A 22,017-nucleotide genomic window follows, 5' to 3' on the forward strand; every position below is an offset into this window, starting at 1 on the left:
ATGATGTACGAACAATAAACAGAAAGCTATAATCATGTTTTTTCAGATGTTTCCGGTGCACAACGATTTTGGATCAATACCCTGTGTAATACAATTATCTGCAATGATCTGGTTGTATTGAAAAAGAATTTGCAGCAGACCTCTAGGGGGTTTTATCCAGAAACATGTATCTGGCAATGTTGTGAATAGTGGAAGAGAAAATTAAGGGGTTGACAGAGGCTGTCTATTATGTTCCCAATGACTTCATTAATATTTTATTTGGTAAAAGTAATATCTTTCAAAAAACTTTACTATACCATATCTCTATAATATTAATTATGCCACCTGCTTATTGAATTTGCTTATTTAGAAAAATAATTCTAACATACATGTAGTCAGCAAGGGCTCAAAGTACTGGGCAAAAATAATTTTAAGTAGATTATCAGTCATTGTTGAATGGCTGCTTGTACTGTACAATTCAACCTGCAATAGTTTGTAACTTATTTTGGTTTTGTGGATAATATCCACTTGAGAAAAGCTTTATGTCTTCAGTTCACGAATGTGTTACAGATAGAGCTCTAAAATTCTATATAATGGGTATTAATCACATCAGATCAACAAAACAGTACACTAAAACAACAACAATATAAAAATTGATAGGTTCAAATAATAATTTCTGTTGTCAGTGAATTAGCTGGCATTCTGAGACAGAATTAGATTTTTAACTAATTTTTTACAAATACCTTACAGTATGTGTAACAATAAAGTATTAAGGTATGTTTATTTTGTTTTGATAAAGTTGCTGTCTCCAGCTGCAAATTCACCCTAAAGCAGAGCAGGGAACCTTTTTGTATTCATTTGATTACAGCAATCATATATCCATATGACTGAGAATTCTATTCTATTAGACTGTGTCAAATTCACATTTCAATAATATTACTATTTTTGTACATTATTACCTGTCTCTCTGTACTGCTTATGCACATCCTGCAGTTCCTGATTTAGCTGCTGAATCTCAGTTCTCAGTATGATGGCTTCTATCTTCTTCTGATTCTTTTCTTTCTGTGTGTCCTGGATACTTGCTTTCAGTTTCTTGACCACACTGTCAAGGTGCTCCACCTCAGCAACTTTAGCTTTGATACCTTCCCTTGCCTGCAGGAGATCAGCTTCCGACTTTGTCAGAAGGTCATCTCTTTTGCGTATTGCCTGTGAAGACAAAAAACATTCCAATAGTGCCTTTTATGATGTACTTTTTATACTGCATCCTGCTATTTTGAGCTATAGGATACATGAAATTATACAGCACCTCATTAGCAACTGGGTCAAATACCCACATCTCCTCTAGGATCAAAAAGTTACAAGGAATTTAAGTTATAAAAAAGTGTTGTAATGCTAAATCTTTTCTTCAATAAATATATCATTAAACCAATACTTATAAATCCAAAGACAAAGAAAAATATTCCACATAATTCTGACAGTAAGAGAAAAAATATATACTTTGATCTAAATGAATGCTTTTCCTTTAAAAAAATTAAAAAGAAATTTCATAAAAATAAAAAAGGTATTTAACCTCTTGGAGCCACCATCTCCAGTGCTGTTTGGACTGGCACTATAGCAAATAACTGTAGATTACTGTGTACATAGGGAAATCTCAGCACCAAAGAGATAATACCAGTCTATTCCACCACCCCTACCCAACTACTTAAACTTACTATCCCTATAAAATTCAATAATTATAACATTTTAATTTTGTGTTTTAATGTTATTCTAAGATGCCATGTAGAATTTTGTCTTTAAATTAAGACAAACAAAAACATTTTCCTATAAAATGTACTCTCATTTTAAACTGCGTGCACACAATTTTTAAACACATACTGCAATTTTATTGGTTTAACTTTCATATCAATCATTATTGGGTATTCATGAATGACTGCGCTTTATTGGCTTTATGCCACACCTTGATTCTCTATCATGCTCCATCTTGCTTCTTTTAATCTGAATATTTAGTACTCTTTCATGTCTTAATTACAGCAAATTGCACACAGTTGGCACCATTTCTTGAAATTAATCCCAGAGTACTTTGTTTCTGTCAAGCACAGTCAAAGCCTTAGAGAATAATAGTAAATGTTATTGCAGATCTAAATTTAAATGACTGTCTATGTATTTAACTTAAGCCTTTAATTATTCGTGCTGTACTGTTTTTGGTTCAAAATGATAATATTCTTCATTGAGAATGTAAAATTGGTTTAGACAACTTGAAACCTGCAATGTTAACATGACAACAATTATTTGTATTAACATTTTTCAGGTGTGTAAAACTTAATATACAGTAGATAATATACAGTCATAGGTATACATTCTTATTTCATTCTATTGCTCCAGTCAATAATAATAAACTCTAAATACAGGGAAGATACTGTTTTTGTTTTTTGTTTTGTTTTTTAAACTCATTTCCTTGTTTTTTGTATTTTTGGGGTTTTTTACTGATGGTTGTTAAATGTAATCAACATTGTTTCACTGCTAGTGAATCTTCAAAATGTTTGCCTACAAAACAGTAAATTAAAAAAAAAATCTTCCATAGACTATCTCAGAAAATTATAAGCTTTTTTTTTTTAAATTATTGTTATAAGAGTCAATTTAACAACTATGAAAGTACAAAAAACAGTATCAAGAAGTATCAAGGAAACAATCTTATCTTATGTTTCAACAGTATGGATATTATGTCACTAATTAAAAAATAATCATTTTTCATTGCATGTATGTTTTCACATAGGAAGCATTCACAGACTAATGTAAAAAGTCTGGGCCTATGTACCTTTGCTTCCGTAGCAAAAGTACCATTTGGTAAGTCTCTGACATTGCAAATAACTATGAATGGGCTCTGCAGTTAAAAATGGCAAATATATTTCCTAAAATCTCTACAGACACATCAGACAAAATCATACTACTGTATTCTTTTTGTTTTTTTATCAACATGCATTTTGAAATAATTGTTTTCCCAAATGCTAATATATCTTCAATTTAGAGACAACCAGAGACGTATGTACTTACAAATTTGTGATAAACTATTATTTCTCTAGAATTCATAACAAAAATATATATGAAGTAATGTATACCCAGCTCCCTCATAGCCTCTCTTGCAATGTGATTTTTCAAGAGAGAGCTGTTTTGCTCATTCTCATAGCAAGAGCATACCTGGTCTTTTTGACTACAAAGTTTCTTGGCATCTGTAAGGTCCCTTTCAAGCTGTGTTATCTGCTGTTCTAGCTGAGCAAGTTCCACTTTGTGTTTCTGCTGGGAAGCTATTACATCCAGATGCAATGACTGTAAGGTCTTTCCTAGCTTTTCAGTTTCAAGAACATACTTTTTTGTTTGTTGGTCAAGTGCATTAGCAGATTCAGCTTTTTGTTCCCATATGATCCGCTCACATTCTTCAACTTTGGAAGATTTTTCATTGTATTGATATTTCATTATCTCAAGCTTCTGTTTAAAATTAGAAATTAATGTGCATTATACCAGATGTCCTGGTTCAATTAGCTATTACTAAACATAAATTATGGCCCAGTTTCCAAATTTCAAAAGTTTAACACGTTGCCACTTGTGATTTGTTTTAATTGAATATGAATATTTGAAAAAAATTTGTATTTATGAGTAAATTCCCATTTGTAATAATAAAAAATCATAAAAAGCAGCACTATATTATTCATCGCCTATAGAAAGTTAGATAATATTGTTATGCTTTAAATTCAAAGTTAAATTGCTCATAGCATAGCAAGTTAAAAACCAACCACTAAGTTTCTAAGCTTGCTACAAGGTATTTATTTATCTTTTGTAAAGACTCAGTATGTGCAGCTACTGCATCAAACTATACATTGAACTGTCCATTAGTAGATTGGTATTCTGTCAAATCAGATTATAGTAGAAATATGGCATCTTCTTTTTCAGAAACCTTTAAACAGGACCCAAATATATTTTCATACACATACTTGATAAGATAATGATCAACCATTAATAAAATATAAATAAAAAACACGGTGCAGCATTAAAAAAATCCACCTCATTTTGATGACAGTCAACTTTATCCTTGAACTTTTGAATTATTTGTTCATGCTGTTGACTGTATTTCTTGCTTGTTTTTTTAAGATCCTCTTGAGTGGAATGTAGTGCCTTTGTTCGCTGGTCAATCCTGTCTTTGAATGTCTCAGTGTGGTTATATTTTTCTTTATAACAGTGTTGGCGATTCAACATTTCAACTGCAAGGAGGCGAATGGCTTCCTTTTTCTCATCAGCCTGTCCGGTCAACATCACAAGTAATGACATAATAAATAGATTATTGTGGTAAAGTGATTAAAAGCACTGAGGAAATTATATATAAGAATATCTGTAACTCTTTCAATTATAATATTTAATTTGTTCCTAACCAAACTATTCAGCTCTAATACATAAATGAGACTTGAGACACCTGAGTTGTGGGCTCCTTATGTAGGATATCATTTTTGTTTCTTTAAATATTCACTGATTTAATATTTAGTTATGGGTTTTTTTTCATGTATTGTGTTTGCTTTTTGGAGTTGTGTTCCTTAGTTTCTCAAAGTAAACAATAATTTTTCTGTTTCAGAAATGATGTATTTCAGGACTAAAGCAATACATTCTCTAAATATGTAGGTGAGTAAGATAAATACTTTATCTAAACTTTATAGATGTATTACAGAGGTGCTGGTTGTAGCTCACACTTAAGGTTGAGTTCCATTTATTATGTATTAAAAAAATACAGTATCTTCCTGAAACTTATAACACTTGAGTAAAGAACACATTTTCTGATCATTTGTACATAATTTCATTAGTTTATGAGTTAAAAATAAGTAACAACTGGGTCTTTTAAGAAATTTAGCATTGATGTCAGTTGTTTTGTTCTGAATTATTCATAATGGAATAATACAGACTCTTCAAACTTTCCATATAGTTAGAATTAATTGAAATACTGGGCAAAGGCTATAGTTGAAGAAATGAGGTTGTAACTAAGATAAATAATTAATGTTGTATCTAACTATTAGGATTACATAGACTACACATGGGGCCCCGTCAATAGTTCATTAACTCTGAAGTAGAGCCTTTGTGACATCAAAGGTAACTGAACCAATCACCAACCTTCCTCTACAGCTAATTTTGCATGCAATAACTCTCTTGGTTGTAATGAATCAGTGGTATGAGGGAGACTAAACACATGTCAGGATTACTTGGACCCACTCTTTTTAGCAGTTCTGTGGCTCCATGCTACCTTAGGCATCAGTGATTGAAAGGTTTCCCATGGTACTGTTGCCTTTGCTTCCCTGAGAAATAAGGCAGTTCTACTTAGGGAAACAAGGCAGGCGTGTTGGGAGAACTCATAAAATGAAGAGACATAGCGAGTCAAAGAATGTGCTTCTCCTACCATTCCTTTCAAAGAGCTAGTTTCTCTAATAAGTCAACTGAAAATTAAGGCCAAGATTCATCAGTACACTTCATCTGCTTTGTGCTTCTCCAGTGATGTAAAGTAGCTGTAAACCCATCTTCAATAGTCAGTGTCCTCTAAGCGTGTTGTACCATGGGATCTGCCCTAAAATAAAGAAATACTGACTTAATGTTGACACTGCAGATCTTCAAATGATTAGAAATAGGACATGCTAATATTCTGTTTGGGTTTCTTATTTAGTGTCTATGTATGACATTTGTAATAATTTTTTAAATAAGGAAATTCCAAGTAAAAAACCATGAAAGTAGAGTTAAAATTGAAAAAAAAATAATTTAGGGGAAAATATATAACAGAGCTATTGTAATTATCCCAAAACCAAGCATTTCAAACCTAGGAAATTCTGAGTGAAGGTTACATTTAAAAGAAATCTAAACATGCTAAGATATAGAAATGTACAGTTAAAGCACTCAAACAATCTTAACTCCCCCTCTGAAGTGACACTGTGATGCTGGGTATTTCCACACCACTTGGGTAAGTGGCATTGTAGGTGCGGGGGACTTGTGCCCTCTCTTTGCCATGAATCTCATTCTCTGGGACATTAAAACCATGGACTCCCTGTTTTGACTTCAAAACTACCCTGTTTTGGTTTCCTATGGCCACTTCCTACACTAATCTTATGGTCTCCCTTAAAACTCTTCCTGGTCCCAATTCTTTCCTATATGAAAGAATAAATAACACTTCCTTATTCACTTTCTCAACACCATTCATGATTGTCTAGACCTCTATCATATCCCCACTTAGTCATCTCTTTTCCAAACTGAAAAGTTCCAGTCTTTTTCATATCTCCTCATGATGGAAGCTGTTTAATCATTGTATTGCCTTTCTCTGTACATTATCCAATTCTAATATAACTTTCTTGAGAGGAGGCGACCAGAACTGTGCCCAGTATTCAAAGTGTGGGTGTACCATGGATTTATATAGTAGCAATATGGTATTTTCTGTCTTATTATTATCTCTCTCTTTCCTAATGGTTCCTAACATTGTTAACTCTTTTGACTGCCACTGCACTTTGAGTGGATGTTTCAAGAGAATTATCCATAATGACTCCAAGATCTCTTTCTTAAGTGGTAATAACTAATTTAGATCCCATCATTTTGTATGTATAGTTGGAATTATGTTTACAACGTGCATTACTTTGCATTTATCAACACTGAATTTCATCTGCCATTTTGTTGCCCAGTCACCCAGTTTTGTGAGGTCCCTTTCTAACTTTTGCAGTCAGCTCTCAACTTAACTATCTTGAGTAATTTTGTATCATCTGCACATTTTGCCACCTCACTGTTTACATCTTTTTCCAGATCATTTGTGAATATGCTGAACAGCACTTATCCCAGTACAGATCCCTGGGGAGACACCACTATTTACTTCTATCCGTTCTGAAAACTGACCATTTATTCCTACCCTTTGTTTCCTGTCATTTAACCAGTTACTGATCCATCAGAGGACCTTCCCCCTTATTCCATTACTGCTTACTTTGCTTAAGAGACTTTGGTGAGGGACTTTGTCAAAGGCTTTCTGGAAGTCCAAGTACACTATATCCACTGGATCACATAAGACCATAGGAATGGCCATACTGGCGAGGCATGATTTCCTTTTACAAAAGCCATGTTGACTCTTGCCCAATAAATCATGTTCAGCAAGGTGTCTGATAATTCTGTTTTTTACTATAGTTTCAACCAATTTGCCTGGCAATGACGTTAGGCTTACCAGCCTGTAATTTCCAGGATCACCTCTGGAGAAGCTGATTTAAATGATAGGTTACATACCACACTTAGTAGTTCTGCAGTCCTTCAGAACTCTTGGGTGAATACCATCTAGTCCTGGTGACTTATGAGTTTGTTCCAAAACCTCCTCTATTGGCACCAATCATGAACTTCCAATCATTGGACCTCATTATACCTTTTTCTGCTAGATTATAGAGCCCTCCACTAACAGAAGTCTTTTCCCCATCTAGGTACCTTAGATCATGATCTAGTCACTTCTTAATCTTCTCTTACTTAAGCTATATACATTGAGTTTCTTATGTGTCTCATGGTATGGAAGGTTTTCCAGACCTCAAATCATTCAGATAGCTCTTTACTGAACCCTTCCCAATTTGTCAAGTATGGACATCAGAAACTAAATACAATATTCCAGTAAGAGTCTCATCTCCGCTAAATACAGAGGTAATAACATCTCTGTACTTCTATTCAATATTTCCCCTGCTTATGCATCTCAGGATCACATTAATCCTCCTGAGTACAGCATTTCACTGGGAGCTCACATTCAACTGATTATCCAACAAGACACCAAAGTCCTTTTCTAAGTCGTCTTCTTTTGAAAATCAGTCCCCCATCCTATGTGTGTGACCCACATCCTTGGGTAAGATAAAGAATGTATTTAGAGCCATTAAATGCATGTTCTTCAAGTCAGCTCACTATACTATATGATCTAGATCACACTCTAAAATGACCTGTCCTTATCATTATTACCACTCCACCAATTTTTATGTCATCTGCAAACTTTAATAGTACTGATTTTATATTTTCATCCAGATCATTGATAGACATTGAATAGCATTGAACCAAGATAGATCCATGTGAGATGTATTAATGTGAGACCTCACTAGAAATGCCCCCATTATATAACGCTTCCCTTTTAACAATTACTTTTTGAGATATATCAGCAAGCCAGTTTTTAATCCATTTAATATGTGCTGCACAAATTTTGTATCGTGCTTTTTATTTAAAAAAACAAGATCTGTGTGGTACTAAGTCAAATACCTTACTGAAGTCTAAAAATTGTATGTCAATAGTTAACTGTATCAACAAAACTTGTAATCTCATTTAAAAATAATATCACATTTGTTAGATAAGACTTATTTTCCATAAAACCATATTGACTAGCATTAATTATGCTGTCATCATTTAATTTTGTTATTAGTTGCACCCTGTGTCGTTCTTTCCATGATTTTGCCAGGAGGATGGATGTCAAGTTAACTGGCCTTTAGTTGCCCAGGTCATACTGACACAAATTTAACTTTCTTTTAGCCCTCTAGAACTTCCCCAGTATATCAAATTTTGTTAAATGTCAGCATCAGTGACTCAGAGAGCTCCTCAGCTGATTCTTTTAAATCTCTTGGGTACAAGTTTTCTGAACATACAGATTTAAATATGTATTGTAGGCCATTGCCCTGTTTAACATCCTTCCGATTACTACTGTAAGCTATGAATACTTCTGTTACAACTTCAGCCAGTACCCTGGTGTGAGGTCACCAGACTGTTGCTATCAATCAGCTGCTGGGCTCCATGTGCTTCCAAGACAACTGGGTCTGGATGGAGTCTTGTCACTGCTTTTAGCTCTGGATTCACAGGACACATTCCCAGACTCAGATTTTCTGTCTGCTCGGATGTGGAAAATTTTCATCCAACTGCCCTAAATCCTGGAACTCTGTACCTGAGATCTCCCATCCCCAGTTGCTTACACATGGCTCCCTCAAAGTTCCAGTTGTTTACACATGCTTCTTCAGAGTTTCACCTAGGCTCTGGGCACTCCACACTTCTTATTTAACTCCTTTTGGGGACAGTGTGGCAGGATAGCAAGAAATACAAACTTAACAAAGTGATCTTTTAAACACAGTCTTTTCTCTTAAAAAAATCTGTTGAGAGGTTCAGATCTTTGGAAACAACTAAAGTACTAAGATACACCCTCTTCTAGTCTGAGCCAATCCTTCTGTAAGTCTGAGATTCGTTCGCATGTCAGGCTGGGCAGACTCTATTCTTCCCTCTCTCCCCTGCAAGTCCATTTTTACATGGTGTGATGATCGGCCTCCTGCACAGAGCATCACCTTGCTCTTAACTAGAATCTCTGCCTGCTTGCCATGTGCTTTCCTTATTGTACTTGCCCCACCTGTGAGCCTCTACATAGAAAATATATTGTTCCACGGAGATGGGCCAACAGTTGAGACACAATCAAAGTCAGTGGCTCCTAACTGCAGTCCTCATGGCTTCTCGGGGCTTCGCTACACTTGAGAGTTGCAGCGCTGGTGGAGGCTTTCCAGCGCTGCAACTTAGTAACTGTCCACACCTGCAAGGCACATCCAGCACTGCAACTCCCTGGCTGCAGCGCTGGCTGTACACCTGGTCTGCTTGGGGTATAACGAGTGCAGCGCTGGTGATGCAGTGCTGCTTGGCAAGTGTGGCCACACACCAACGCTGTTATTGGCCTCCAGGGTTTTAGGAGATATCCCAGAATACCTTTTCAGCCACTCTGCTCATCAGTTCACACTCTACTGCCCTGGCCTCAGGTGACCCGCCCTTTAAATGCCCCGGGAATTTTAAAAATCCCCTTCCTGTTTGCTCAGCCAGGTGTGGAGTGCAATCAGTGAATCTTTCCAGGTGACCATGCCTCCACACGCCAAATGAGCCCCAGCATGGAGCAATGGCGAGTTGCTGGACCTCATCAGTGTTTGGGGGGAGGAAGCTGTGCAGTCCCAGCTGCGCTCCAGCCGTAGGAATTATGATACCTTTGGCCAGGTATCAAAGGCCATGGAAAGGGGCCATGACTGGGACGCGCTGCAGTGCAGGGTTAAAGTAAAGGAGCTGCGGAGTGCCTATTGCAAAGCCCGTGAGGGAAACCGCCACTCCGGTGCTGCCCCCACAACCTGCCATTTTTACAGGGAGCTGGACGCGATACTTGGGGGTGACCCCACTGCCAATCCGACGACCATGATGGACACTTCTGAGTGGGGTGGGGGAGAGGAGGAGGAGGAGGGGGTGGAGGGGAGGAAACCAAGAGTGAGGGTACTGGGGTGGGGGGAGACACCCCGGAGTCCCAGGAGGCATACAGCCAGGAGCTCTTCTCAAGCCAGGAGGAAGGTAGCCAGTCGCAGCAGCCAGTACTTGGTGAAGGACAAGCAGAGGAGAGGGTTACCAATAAGCGGCTTTTATTTTCAGGATGGAAATGTTTCGGGAGAGGAGTGGGGGTTAAGGCTGCATGCATGCATGCCTAGATGTGGAATAGCCCATTGATGTGGTATATCACGTCGCGGTAATCACCCTCGGTAATCTCCTCAAAAGTTTCAGCCAGAGCGTGGGCAATGCACCTGTGCAAGTTTATAGGGAGAGCCACTGTGGTCCTTGTCCCAGTCAGGCTAACGCGTCCGTGCCACTGTGCCGCGAGGGGTGGGGGGACCATTGCTGCACACAGGCAAGCTGCATAGGGGCCAGGGCGGAATCCGCATTGCTGTAAAAGACCCTCCCACTCTTCCCTGGTGACCCGCAGCAGTGAGATATCTTCCAGGATTAACTCCTGTGGAAAATGTTGGGAGACTGTTCAGTGCAGATGCCCCCTGTAGCTGTTTGCTGTCCCCAATGCACAGAAACCCCTGCACAGCCCTGAAGCAATCAGTCCCCCTTACTCACCATTTCGTGGCTCCTGTGGGTTGCGCGCACTCTGTTTGGTATGGGAAAAGTATGCTAAAGTGAAGACTGTAAACTCCTTCACTGTGTGGGAATTACTGTCTGGATGAGATTATGAACAATGCTACCCCTGTTAACTGTTGCCATTTTTGCCTTTCCAAAAGCGACCATGACTGCTGGACTGCCCGTCTTCTCGACTGCACAGAGACTACAAAACCTCAGGAAGAAGCCACAAAAAACAAAGGAAGACATGCTGAAAGCAGTTATGGATCAGTCTGCCAGAGAGAGTAAAAACCGGCAGGACTGGAGAGAAAGGGAAAGCAGGATCCGCCAGAGAAATGCAGCGGCCAGGAGGAAAAGCACAAAGCAGCTGATAAGCATCCTGGCGCGCCAAGCGGACTCTATCCAGTCACTCATAGCCATGCAGGCAGAGCAATACCGTGCCGGCCCCCCCCCCCGGCCCAAAGCTCTTTCCCTTGTGCCCCAATGTCAGCTCCAAACCCCCTTCCCCAGCATCCAGGTTCTTACCTCCACCAGCTGCCTCCAACACCTGTACATTCACCAACCAGCCCTGAGAACTACAACCCTTACCCTCTGCACTCAACCCCCATCACCATGCAGTATATGCACCCTGAAGTGCAGCACTCATTGCACAGCACTCCAGACAGGACATATTCAAACCTGTGACTACACAGTTCACCAACCCACCACCCTGCCCTTTTAGGTTCCCAAAATGTTGTGTGTCTGTCAAGGAAGTTATTTTCTTTTCAATAAAAGAATTCTTGGCTTTGAAAACAGTCTTTATTATTGCAGAAAGTGAAAGATACCGTAGCCCAGTAAAGAAATAGGCACTGCAAATCATTTTAGGGAAAACAGAATCCTACTAACATTGTAACCACTGCACTTCACTCCCGTGCAAGGCAACAAACATTACTGTTGGCTTTCAGCCTCAAATTCCTCCCTCAAGGCATCCCTAATCCTTGTAGCCCTGTGCTGGGCCTCTCTAGTAGCCCTGCTCTCTGGCTGTGCAAATTCAGCCTCCAGGACTTGAACCTCGGTGGTCCATGCCTGACTGAATGTTTCACCCTTCCCTTCACAAATATTATGGAGGGTACAGCACGCGGATATAACCGCGGGGATGCTGCTTTCCCCCAAGTCTAGCTTCCCATACAGAGATCTCCAGCGCCCTTTTAAATGGCCAAAAGCACACTCCACAGTCATTCGGCACCGGCTCAGCCTGTAGTTGAACCGGTCCTTGCTTCTGTCAAGCTTCCCTGTATAGGGTTTCATGAGCCAAGGCAGTAACGGGTAAGCGGGGTCTCCAAGGATCACAATGGGCATTTCGACGTCCCCTACTGTGTTCTTCCTGTCTAGGAAAAATGTCCATGCCTGCATCTTCCTGAACAGGCCACTGTTCCGAAAGATGCGTGCATCATGCACCTTTCCAGGCCAGCCTGCGTTAATGTCAATGAAACGCCCACGGTGATCCACAAGCGCCTGGAGAACCATAGGAAATACCCCTTCCGATTAACGTATTCGGATGCTAGGTGGGGGGGTGCCAGAATAGGAATATGCATCCCATCTATCGCCCCTCCACAGTTAGGGAAACCCATTTGTGCAAAGCCATCCACAATGTCCTGCACGTTCCCCAGAGTCACGGTTCTTCTTAGCAGGATGTGATTAATGGCCCTGCAAACTTGCATCAAAACGATTCCAACAGTTGACTTTCCCACTCCAAACTGGTTCCCGACCGACCGGTAGCTGTCTGGAGTTGCCAGCTTCCAGATTGCAATAGCCACCCGCTTCTCCACCATCAGGGCAGCTCTCAATCTCGTGTCCTTGCGCCGCAGGGTGGGGGCGAGCTCAGCACACAGTCCCATGAAAGTGACTTTTCTCATCTGAAAGTTCTGCAGCCTCTGCTCGTCAACCCAGACTTCCATGACGATGTGATTCCACCACTCAGTGCTTGTTTCCTGAGCCCAAAAGCGGCGTTCCACAGTGCCGAGCATTTCCGTGAATGCCACAAGCAATTTAGTGTCACACGCATCAGGCGACTCGATATCATCGTCGGACTCTTCACTGTCACTTTGGAGCTGAAGGAATAGCTCAACTGCCAAACGTGATGTGCTGGCGACATTCATCAGCAAAGTCCTCAGCAGCTCGGGCTCCATTTCCCACAGAAATCGCGCTTCACAGAGACTCACAATGGCGCCAAACGTGGACGGAAAAACTGTGACTGCTGGGATGTGAAGCGATGCACCACGGGACGTTGAGACAGGAAGCAGAATGACCCGCACCCTTCCGTCCCCTTCCCACAACCCACGGCGCCAAAATGGGACGAGGTGCTCTGTGGGATAGCTGCCCACAATGCACCTCTCCCAACAGCGCTGCAAATGCTGCAAATGTGGCCACACTGCAGCGCTGGTAGCTGTGAGTGTGGCCACACACCAGCGCTGTCCTTACACAGCTGTACGAACACAGCTGTAACTCCCAGCGCTGCACATCTGCAAGTGTAGCCAAGCCCTCAGTGACAGTCCATCAATAAGGTGTTAAGCAGCTTTCACTGGCAGGGCTGCTGTATGGAATGCAGTTCACCAGGCTTGTCTTGGGCAAGTTTAGACATATGTTCACTACATAATACAAGATGGTGTTCATAATTTGATATAGATATGTCCCATTCTGTCACAACTTCATTCAGCTTCTTTCCAAACACACAAAAGTGAAATATTTACTGAACACATCTGCCTTTTCTGCATCATTATCGACAATATTATCCTCCCTATGTGTCAATACACTCATGCCTTTGTTAGGATTTACTTTGTTTCTGATATATTTTAAAAATTCCTTCTTATTCTTAACCCTACTGGATATAATTTTTTCACTTATATGTTCAGCTTTCCTTATCAACTGTCTGTGTTTCATGACTGATAATTTATAGTCACTGCTATCAACTTCCCCCATTTTCTCTTCCTTTCTTAGCCAGGATTTTGTTTTAACTGATGAATCCTCCTTTCATGACTGCAGAATTGTAGGATTTGGGCATGTAATAAAATTTTCTTAAACAACTCCCAAATATTATTCACCCTGTTTTGGTTAAGCTTTTCCTTCTAATCAATTTTGTTCATAACTATTTTCAGTTTTCCTCATGTGTAATCAATGCACTAGATTTCAGGGAGTTATAACCTTATGTTATGTTTGAAGAGTCTGCATTATTCTTTGATTAAACTCACTTTGGACCAAAAAAAGAAAATCCTTTAGAGACCCATTTGTAAGTTAGTTAAAATCAACTTATTTATTTGGAAAATTCATTCTGTACTTAAAGAGTAAGTGCTATGATGTTGGGGAGGATATACTGTATTTTTTCATTCATAAAGTGGTGGAGTCCCTCTTTGAAGTGTAAAACTCAGTTTAACATTAACTACAGAATCACAGTCAGTGTTTACATAGTATTTCAAGTCACCATCACATGCTCCCTCTTTTTGGTGGGACAGAATAAAGCAACATTTTGCCCATAGCTTGAAAACAGAACCAGTCAACTAGCAATCACAGCAGAATCCAGTTTTTAGCAATGAGATAAAAAAGAAAATTAATGTTCTAGTTTATAAAATTGGTATTACAAAAAACTAGCAAAAGAAAACTTAAAAAAACAGTTAATGTATCTTTGCACTGTAAACAAACAAATCTAAAGTTCCAAAAGGTTTAATTATAATTAATCAGGTTTCAATGTATGATAACATGAGAATAAAAATACATGGGAAATTAAACTCTGAATGTTAATAGATAAGAAACAGATACACATTTTCTTGATTTTATTTGTAGGAATTATCTTGGTCATAGTTATCTTTTCTTGTGTAATAGAATCTACGCCTATCAGCCAAGGTGAAAGACCAGCAAAGCCTGAGTTTTATATGCAATCCACTAAAGGGCAAAATTGTATGAAAAATGAAGAAAAGCAACTAACTGGCTTTTTCAAGCTCAATTCCTGAACTCAGAAGACAAAAAAAAACAAAAAAAAAACCCCACCTTCACCTCACAATTTTACTAATAGAATCAAGACCAGCTACGGCTATGGATTCTATTTCACTGAGGTTTAATATATATGCAATTTCCTTCATTACCTCTTTTGATCTGTTTTGGAGGCCATCTCGCTACAGATTCTGAGGCCATAGCCCTATTGAGACTTCATTTAAAATTGAAATAAATCTTCACATTTGGAGATTAACACTTTCATACTATCACACCAAGACACTGTAGCCCTAAAAATGTTGTAATAAACAAAACTGTTCATTTTGTATTGATAAACTTAAAAAAAATAAGGGAAGTTCTTAAAAAGAAGGTTCATGTTTAAAAACAACAACTATACGCAGAGCTGAATGTATTACACTGTAACTTCTGTAAGAAATACTAGTGTAGCATGACTACATGTTTCTGTGGCATTCTGGAATTCTCACTCCCTGCTCTGAAGAATGTAACTGACTGAAATGTAAATAAAATAGGGAAAAGATGTTATGTTTTGAAATTTTTCCTTTATGAAAAGTTTTCAAAAAGCTATTTCAAAGGGCTGTTGTGATACATTGCACCAAAACCTGTATAGTGATTAAAGATTATAGAATTAAAGATAGAAAATATCACCTAATAGGTCTCTTCTATCTGTACTGGTGAAGGATTATTCCCTACAGAACATATAAATAGGGTGAGAAGATAAAAGGAATTGTGATCCAAGGCAAAAATACAGTAGGTCATAAAAATAGCTTAGAGAAAGACAGTCTGAGGATGTGAAAGTGTTACCCAGGGTTTCTGGAACCCAAAATACTGGTAACTTAATTGTTTCTCTCCAGGGGATGTCAGGAATAAATCAATGGGGGCATAGCTCCTCCGTCTAATAAAAGATTGATACAAACAAGAGTGCTTTCACCTAAAACTACTTTTTTAATAGGTCTCAAGCACACGTACACATATGCTGCAGGAGTAGGTTCGGAGCATTCCAAACGTTCCAGGGCATCCTTCCTTCCATCTAACTACTGGGGAACTTGTGTGTCAGATCCTTGCCCAAAGCTCAGACTGCTCCAAAGCACTTTTTCTAACTAAACTTTTCATAAATGTTCTCCAAACAAAGCACATTACTCATAATAGCCCCTAACAGGCTAACAATTTCCCTAGCAACAGCCAACAAAAGTTCATTATTCTCCTTATCAGCAAAGCATTTCTAATTATAACAACAATGAAACTTACATATCAAAGACACAAAAAAACAAAGTTGGCTGTCCAAAGGTTCCATAAAAATAAAAGGAATTTTAACTCTCTGTCCCAACCTCCATCTGATAGCAGAGCTGCAAACATGTGACTGCATGGCCTTGCCTCCCAGGGCCTAAGATTATCCCTAGCTATGTGATGTTTGGGTTTCAGCTTACAGTGGTTGAACATACAAAATGGCTGATTGCAGTACTGTCAAATTTGGGGGTACATGCAGGAATATCAAATTTGGAGGATACAAAAGGGTCAAAAGCCAGAATAAAGGGTCAAAGAGATTGGTCTAGTAAATGTGGTCAGAGGGGTGAAAAAATACCACTTCCTTTTTCAAGATCTGCCTCTACAATCCTGTGCATGCCCTCAGAACCATCTAGAACAGTAATGCTCACTGAGGCTATACAAAGCGTCCTTTGGGGTTGCAAACTGAAAAATTCTCTTCTGCCTCTAATTTCTATAATTTTACTTCTTTACTGTGGATATTGATACTATTGATCACAAGATCCCATACCTTCTTCTGTAAACTTAAAAAAATTAATTTAATCATCTCTGAACTTATTTATAGTTCAACCAGTTATTCAGTTTTTCATACAACAGAAGCAGAGAGATTGCCAGAAAACCATAGAAACAGTCACTCTGTCAGCTACAGGGTTCTCAGTCATACCAGCAAAACAGAGCCTCCAACACCTATATCCCCATCCTGGAAAAAGCCTTAGGATTCCTCCAGGATCAAAATGGACAGATACTAGCAGGAGCCAACTGGAGGAGATTCACAAATGCATTCCTCAACCTGCTCTGGAGATGAGTCTTTCAACAGCCTCCAACCTCTCACATACACACACTGTCTAAACAGTTCCTGGGTCCCTCTGAAGAGCCTCAAATGGGGTTTTGCCTCTTTAGATATAGAGACAATCATCCTTTCCAGCTGCCCATTCTCTCAGGAGGAGTTACAGGAATGTTTGGGTTAAAAACCCAGCCACTTTATGTCAGATCTTGTTTCACCCAATAGAGGGAAAGGAGGAATCACCAACACTCAACATTTCTTCTGTTGAATAGGTTCAATAGACTCATTCCTTATACCACAAAATTTCATGGGTCCCCATCAATAAACAAAACAATCCTAGGAGCATCACAAAAAGGAAACAAAAAGTCCAAGGGCATCATAGATCTCCCTTCTCTGATACCAGTTCTAGCTTCTTTTCTGAAACTGGGAACTGTTCAGAATCCACCCCACAAAGAATCAACTCAAGGGAATCAAGGAGTTTCCTTCATTACAAATGTATGGAAAAACTGCCAGCCTTATGAATAACTTGACTTCTCTCCTCGCATCCAGACTATTACCAATGTCATAGCTTTACTTCTAACATTTCTAAAATCCACCCCATCGTCTCTGTGCCTACTCCTAAAATCCTGGTTCACACCACAGTTCTCTCATCTAAATTACTGCAGCCTCCTTATCTAATTCATCTAAAATAACCTTTTGTTCCTGCCTCTCCAACTGCTTCACCTCACTTGAGGTCCTTTACTGGAACCCTGCTTTTTTCACCAGCAATTTAAAACTTTGACTTCACTTTCAAGGCACTGCACAACTGTGCTCCTGTCTACATCTCTGTCCCTGTGAAAATATAACCCATACAGTATGGCATTTTCAAAATAGCTCAGTATTTGGCTAAATCTACTCCCATTAATTTCAATGATTGCAGTGGTAAGCCAACACTGAGTGCTTTTGAAAATCTTACCTATAGTGTCAAGAGTCTAGATCCACAATGGCACTTAGGCATCTCAACACTCAGATTAAAACACCTAACTTGTAGGTATGTTGACCCCCAGTGGAATTCGCAGCCATTTCCTATTAATTGTATGGGGAGAGTCAGACACATAAAAACAGGATTAACAGAAGCCAGCAAGATGAATATGGAGCAACCTAAACAAGCCAATATGAAATGTTGAAGTAGCTACGTGCCTAACTCCAGGCCAGAGGGATGCATCTCCTGCCACTTGGGATTCACAGCTGTAAACCCTTTCCTGGAGTTAGGCATCTAAGCTAGGTCAGCTATTTGTCACAAAGAGATTGAGAGTTCCCTGTCCTTTATTACCAGTAGCTCTGTCAAGGTTCCTTCCCCACTCTGAACTTTAGGGTACAGATGTGGGGACCTGCATGGACACTTCTAAGCATAATTACCAGCTTAGATCTAGTATCGCTGCCACCATTCACAAGCACTCTCTTCTTTGGGTAGCCTTGAGAAACTTCACCAATTTCCTGGTGAACACAGATCTAAACAGATCTAAACCCCTTGGATCTTAAAACCATCCCCCCTCCTTTCTCCCACCAACTCCTGGTAGATCCAGATCCAACCCCCTTGGATCTAAAAACAAGGAAAAAATCAATCAGGTATTAAGAAAAAAGGCTTTTAATTAAAGAAAAGAAAGGTAAAAGAAAACCTTCTGGGAGAGATTAGCATACCAGCTACTCTCACAGACAACAGATTCAAAACACAGAGGATGTTCCCCTGGTCAAAAACTTAGTACACCAATGAAAATATCCCAATACCCAATTTGATTCTACCTCTAATTGCACAAGACAGGTTACAAAGAAATAAACATAAACCTATTTATTCCTTTCTAAAACTTACTACTCTGATAAGAGGCTGGTTCCTTGATCTTTTTCACTCCAGCTGAAACTGAGACTCTAAACAAAGGAAAACTTCCCTCCTTCCTTTTGAAACATCTTGTTCCCCCATTGGTTCCTCTGGTCAGGTGTCAGCTAGGCTAGGTGAACTTCTTAACCCTTTACAGCTAAAAGAGGCTTTAACCCTTAACTATCTGTTTAGGACAAGCTCAGATAAATAAGTATATATTTTTGGGCCAGAGGAAGAAGGAGAGAAAAAATGAAAACATAACTCTCTTGTTGCTTGTCTGCAATGGTTAAAGAACTCACATGGGCTGTGGGAGTGTCAGATTCAAGTCCCTGTGCCAAGGAATATTTAATTATTTATATAGAGTGGGATAGCTTCAGCTGGACAGATTGAGAGTACTCCACCACAGAATATCCAATAGCCTGATGGATAGTGCACTCACCTGGGATATAAGAAACCTAGGTTCAAGTCCTAAGTCCATATCAAGCTGAGTGGGCATTCAAAAGTGGGTGTCTCACATCACAGGTGAATGATCTAATGATTTGGGTATAATTGGACACATACTAGCCAGCCTGCTGCAACAATTCCCAACCTGTTGTTTTCTCTGGCTGTCTTTTGTGGGGAACCCAGTCTTAAGCATGCCTACCAGAATGGCTTCTGCAGGTGACTTAGGCAGGGAATGCCTAGTTTGAGAATCCCTCCAGGGCCTATGCATGAGCTAGGGTTCTGAGAAGCTTGTGGTATCAGCATTTAAGGCAGTTTCACACATATCCACCAGCAGTAAGTTAGGCAACATCTTCACAAAGGGGTTGAGGATCTCAGTGGTGCCCAAATGTTGGACTTGGATGGGACATGTGGCTGTGAGATGAAAGCAACTGTGAATTAGCAATGAAGGGAAGAAGGCAGGCAGGTTTGGTTTGGGTTTATTTCCCTTTTCCTTAACTTTCAGGTAATCTACAATGAAGAACCTGCAAAGGGAGGAAAACAATGTGTTTCCAACACTATGCTATGCTCTTCCTCTGCCTAGACCTATGGGCCCCAATGACAGACCAGCATCCTGACTCTGGACACTTCCACCCAGGCCTTGACTTGCCAGGAATGCAGCCTACATATCCCCACTGATGAAAGCCAAGCAAGGGAAACCACCTGGTGTTTGAGGTGTCTGTTTGTGGAATCCCTCAAGATACAGGTAAGAGAGCTGTAGAAGGAGATGGCTTGTCTGCACAGCATCCAGGAGCTCAAGGACTTCATTGGCAGGATGCACATGGAATCATCTGGGACAGAGGATGCTTGCTGCCTACAGATGACTATAGCAGCACAAAAGGTGGAAGAAGAATCAGCTGTCCTATTGGAAGAAAATTGACTGCTGCTGGCTGACTCAAGTAATAGGCAGAGCTCCACCTCCCACCCAGGTCATCCATTCATCAAGGGGGAAGAACCACTTTGCTGTATTGGCATCAAAAAGTGAGCAACAGACCCCAATGTCCTAGGAAGAGGAGCCACCTATGCCATCTCCCTCAAGCTGAGAGGCTCATGACCGCTGCACCCAAGAGGAACAGTCATAGGATGCTGGTGGTTGGGGATGTCATCTGATGACCTGACATGATCTCCTGGGAGATATGCCTAGAGCCCACATCCAAGACATACTAGAAAGGTTTACCAAGGCTCATCTATCCCTCTGACCATTGCCCCATGCTGCTTATCCACATAGGCACTAATTATACTGCCAGGTATGACCCAGAGCAGATCAGCAGTGACTTCAGGAATCTAGGAGCAAGGGTGAAGGAATCAGGTTGTATTCTCGCCCATCCTCCCAGTTCATGGTAAGGGCCCAGTCAGAGACATCCTGGAGAAGAATGTAGTCTTGGGAAAAGAAGACTTGGGGGGGAGGGTCGGGGTCCTGATAACAGTCTTCTCATATGTTAAGGTTCTTACAAAGAGGATGGCAATCAGTTGTTCTCCATGTCCACTGAAGGTAGGACAAAAGTAACGGAGAGCAAGGGAGATCTAAGTCCGATATTAGGAGAAACTTTCTAATTATAAGGGTAGCTAAGCTCTGGAATTGGCTTCTAAGGGAAGTTGTGGCATCCCAGTCATTGGTGGTTTTTAAGAACAGGTTAAATAAACACCTGTCAGGGATGGTCTAGGTTTACTTGATTCTGCCTCAGCACAGGGTGCCTTGATGACTTCTCTGGTCCTTTTTAACCTCACATTTTCATGGTCCTATGATTCTGTAAGTGGAATTTAGGCACCTATATCCCTTTGAAAATTTAGCCCCAGGTCAAAGGGAGTCTGACTCAGATACTAGTTCAGCATTGGCTATAATAACCAGTTATTGGGACATTTTTCTAAATGTGATATTCACAAATTATTATAACTCTTTTACAGATTCCTAAGCCTTTTGCCCAGCCTGTTGTGAACTGATCTCATACACCATTATATAGCAAGTAAATCATATTAAAATACAGGCATATATTTTTTCTCACATGAGTAACCGTATACAAAACTATATCAACATTGGTATTTTTCTTCTTTATAATGACAAGATATGAATGATATCAGGCCTTCACTTCAGAGCTTAAGGGGAAAGATTCTTGGGTAACAATGCAAATGACAAGGAAAAATCCACCCAGAAATTAATTTGGAGATGGACACAGTGTTTAATCTTCTGTTTTCTAATGTATGCCTTTTAACTCTGGCATAAATCAATGATACATTTGATTTTAACTGAGACTTTTACCTAGAGCTGTTATTGCTGAGAGCTTATTTTCCAATGTATTTGAAGAGATGTGTAGTTTCATGGTTAATTTCTTATTACAGTATAGTACTTCGCCTCTTGATTCCTTCTTCAACTTTGTATTTGTTTTTCCAGCGCCTGAACGGCATCTGTGCTAGCTTGATATTTCTGTTTGAATATACCAATAGCAGTGGCAGAAGCTTTTGCTTTTGCTTCCCTTCATCTTTTCTTCAAGGGCTCCAGTATGCTGTTGTAAACATTCCACTTCCAAGTTCTGCTTCTGACAGTTTCCTCATATTGCTCAATCTACAGGAAAATAACGACATTAGTAGAGCTTAATTAGCAGAACTGCAAGGTAAGGGAGCATGCACTAACTAATAAATGTCTCCTGTGGTGCTAATAAGCTTGTTTTGTTTTTTTTTAAAAATGCTTCTCCCAATTAAACAATTTACTACTATGTAGATTTTGCTATTATGTTAGAAGAGACTGTTTATTTGAGACATATTT

At 39.7% G+C, this 22,017-nt stretch overlaps 1 protein-coding gene across 4 annotated transcripts in view; it reads right to left on the reverse strand.

Annotated features, from left to right (window-relative positions):
- The window catches only part of LOC123365131 (uveal autoantigen with coiled-coil domains and ankyrin repeats protein-like), a 34,275-nt gene extending 12,664 nt beyond the window's left edge, over positions 1-21,611 (reverse strand). For 2 of the 4 annotated variants that reach the window (XM_045007786.1, XM_045007788.1), the window contains exons 1-5: positions 21,514-21,611; positions 5,411-5,575; positions 4,036-4,269; positions 3,175-3,462; positions 939-1,185 (exon numbers count right to left, since the gene is read on the reverse strand). In XM_045007786.1, the coding sequence (XP_044863721.1) occupies positions 939-1,185; positions 3,175-3,462; positions 4,036-4,269; positions 5,411-5,413 (772 nt within the window). In that variant the 5' untranslated portion in view covers positions 5,414-5,575; positions 21,514-21,611. Of the gene's footprint in view, positions 1-938; positions 1,186-3,174; positions 3,463-4,035; positions 4,270-5,410; positions 5,576-18,770; positions 18,820-21,513 lie in introns of those variants that run through there. The other 2 variants (XM_045007787.1, XR_006577441.1) reach the window with 2 other exon arrangements.
- Positions 21,612-22,017: the final 406 nt, after the last annotated feature.

The sequence above is a fragment of the Mauremys mutica genome, chromosome 2, assembly GCF_020497125.1.
Source record: "Mauremys mutica isolate MM-2020 ecotype Southern chromosome 2, ASM2049712v1, whole genome shotgun sequence".
NCBI lineage: Eukaryota > Metazoa > Chordata > Testudines > Geoemydidae > Mauremys > Mauremys mutica.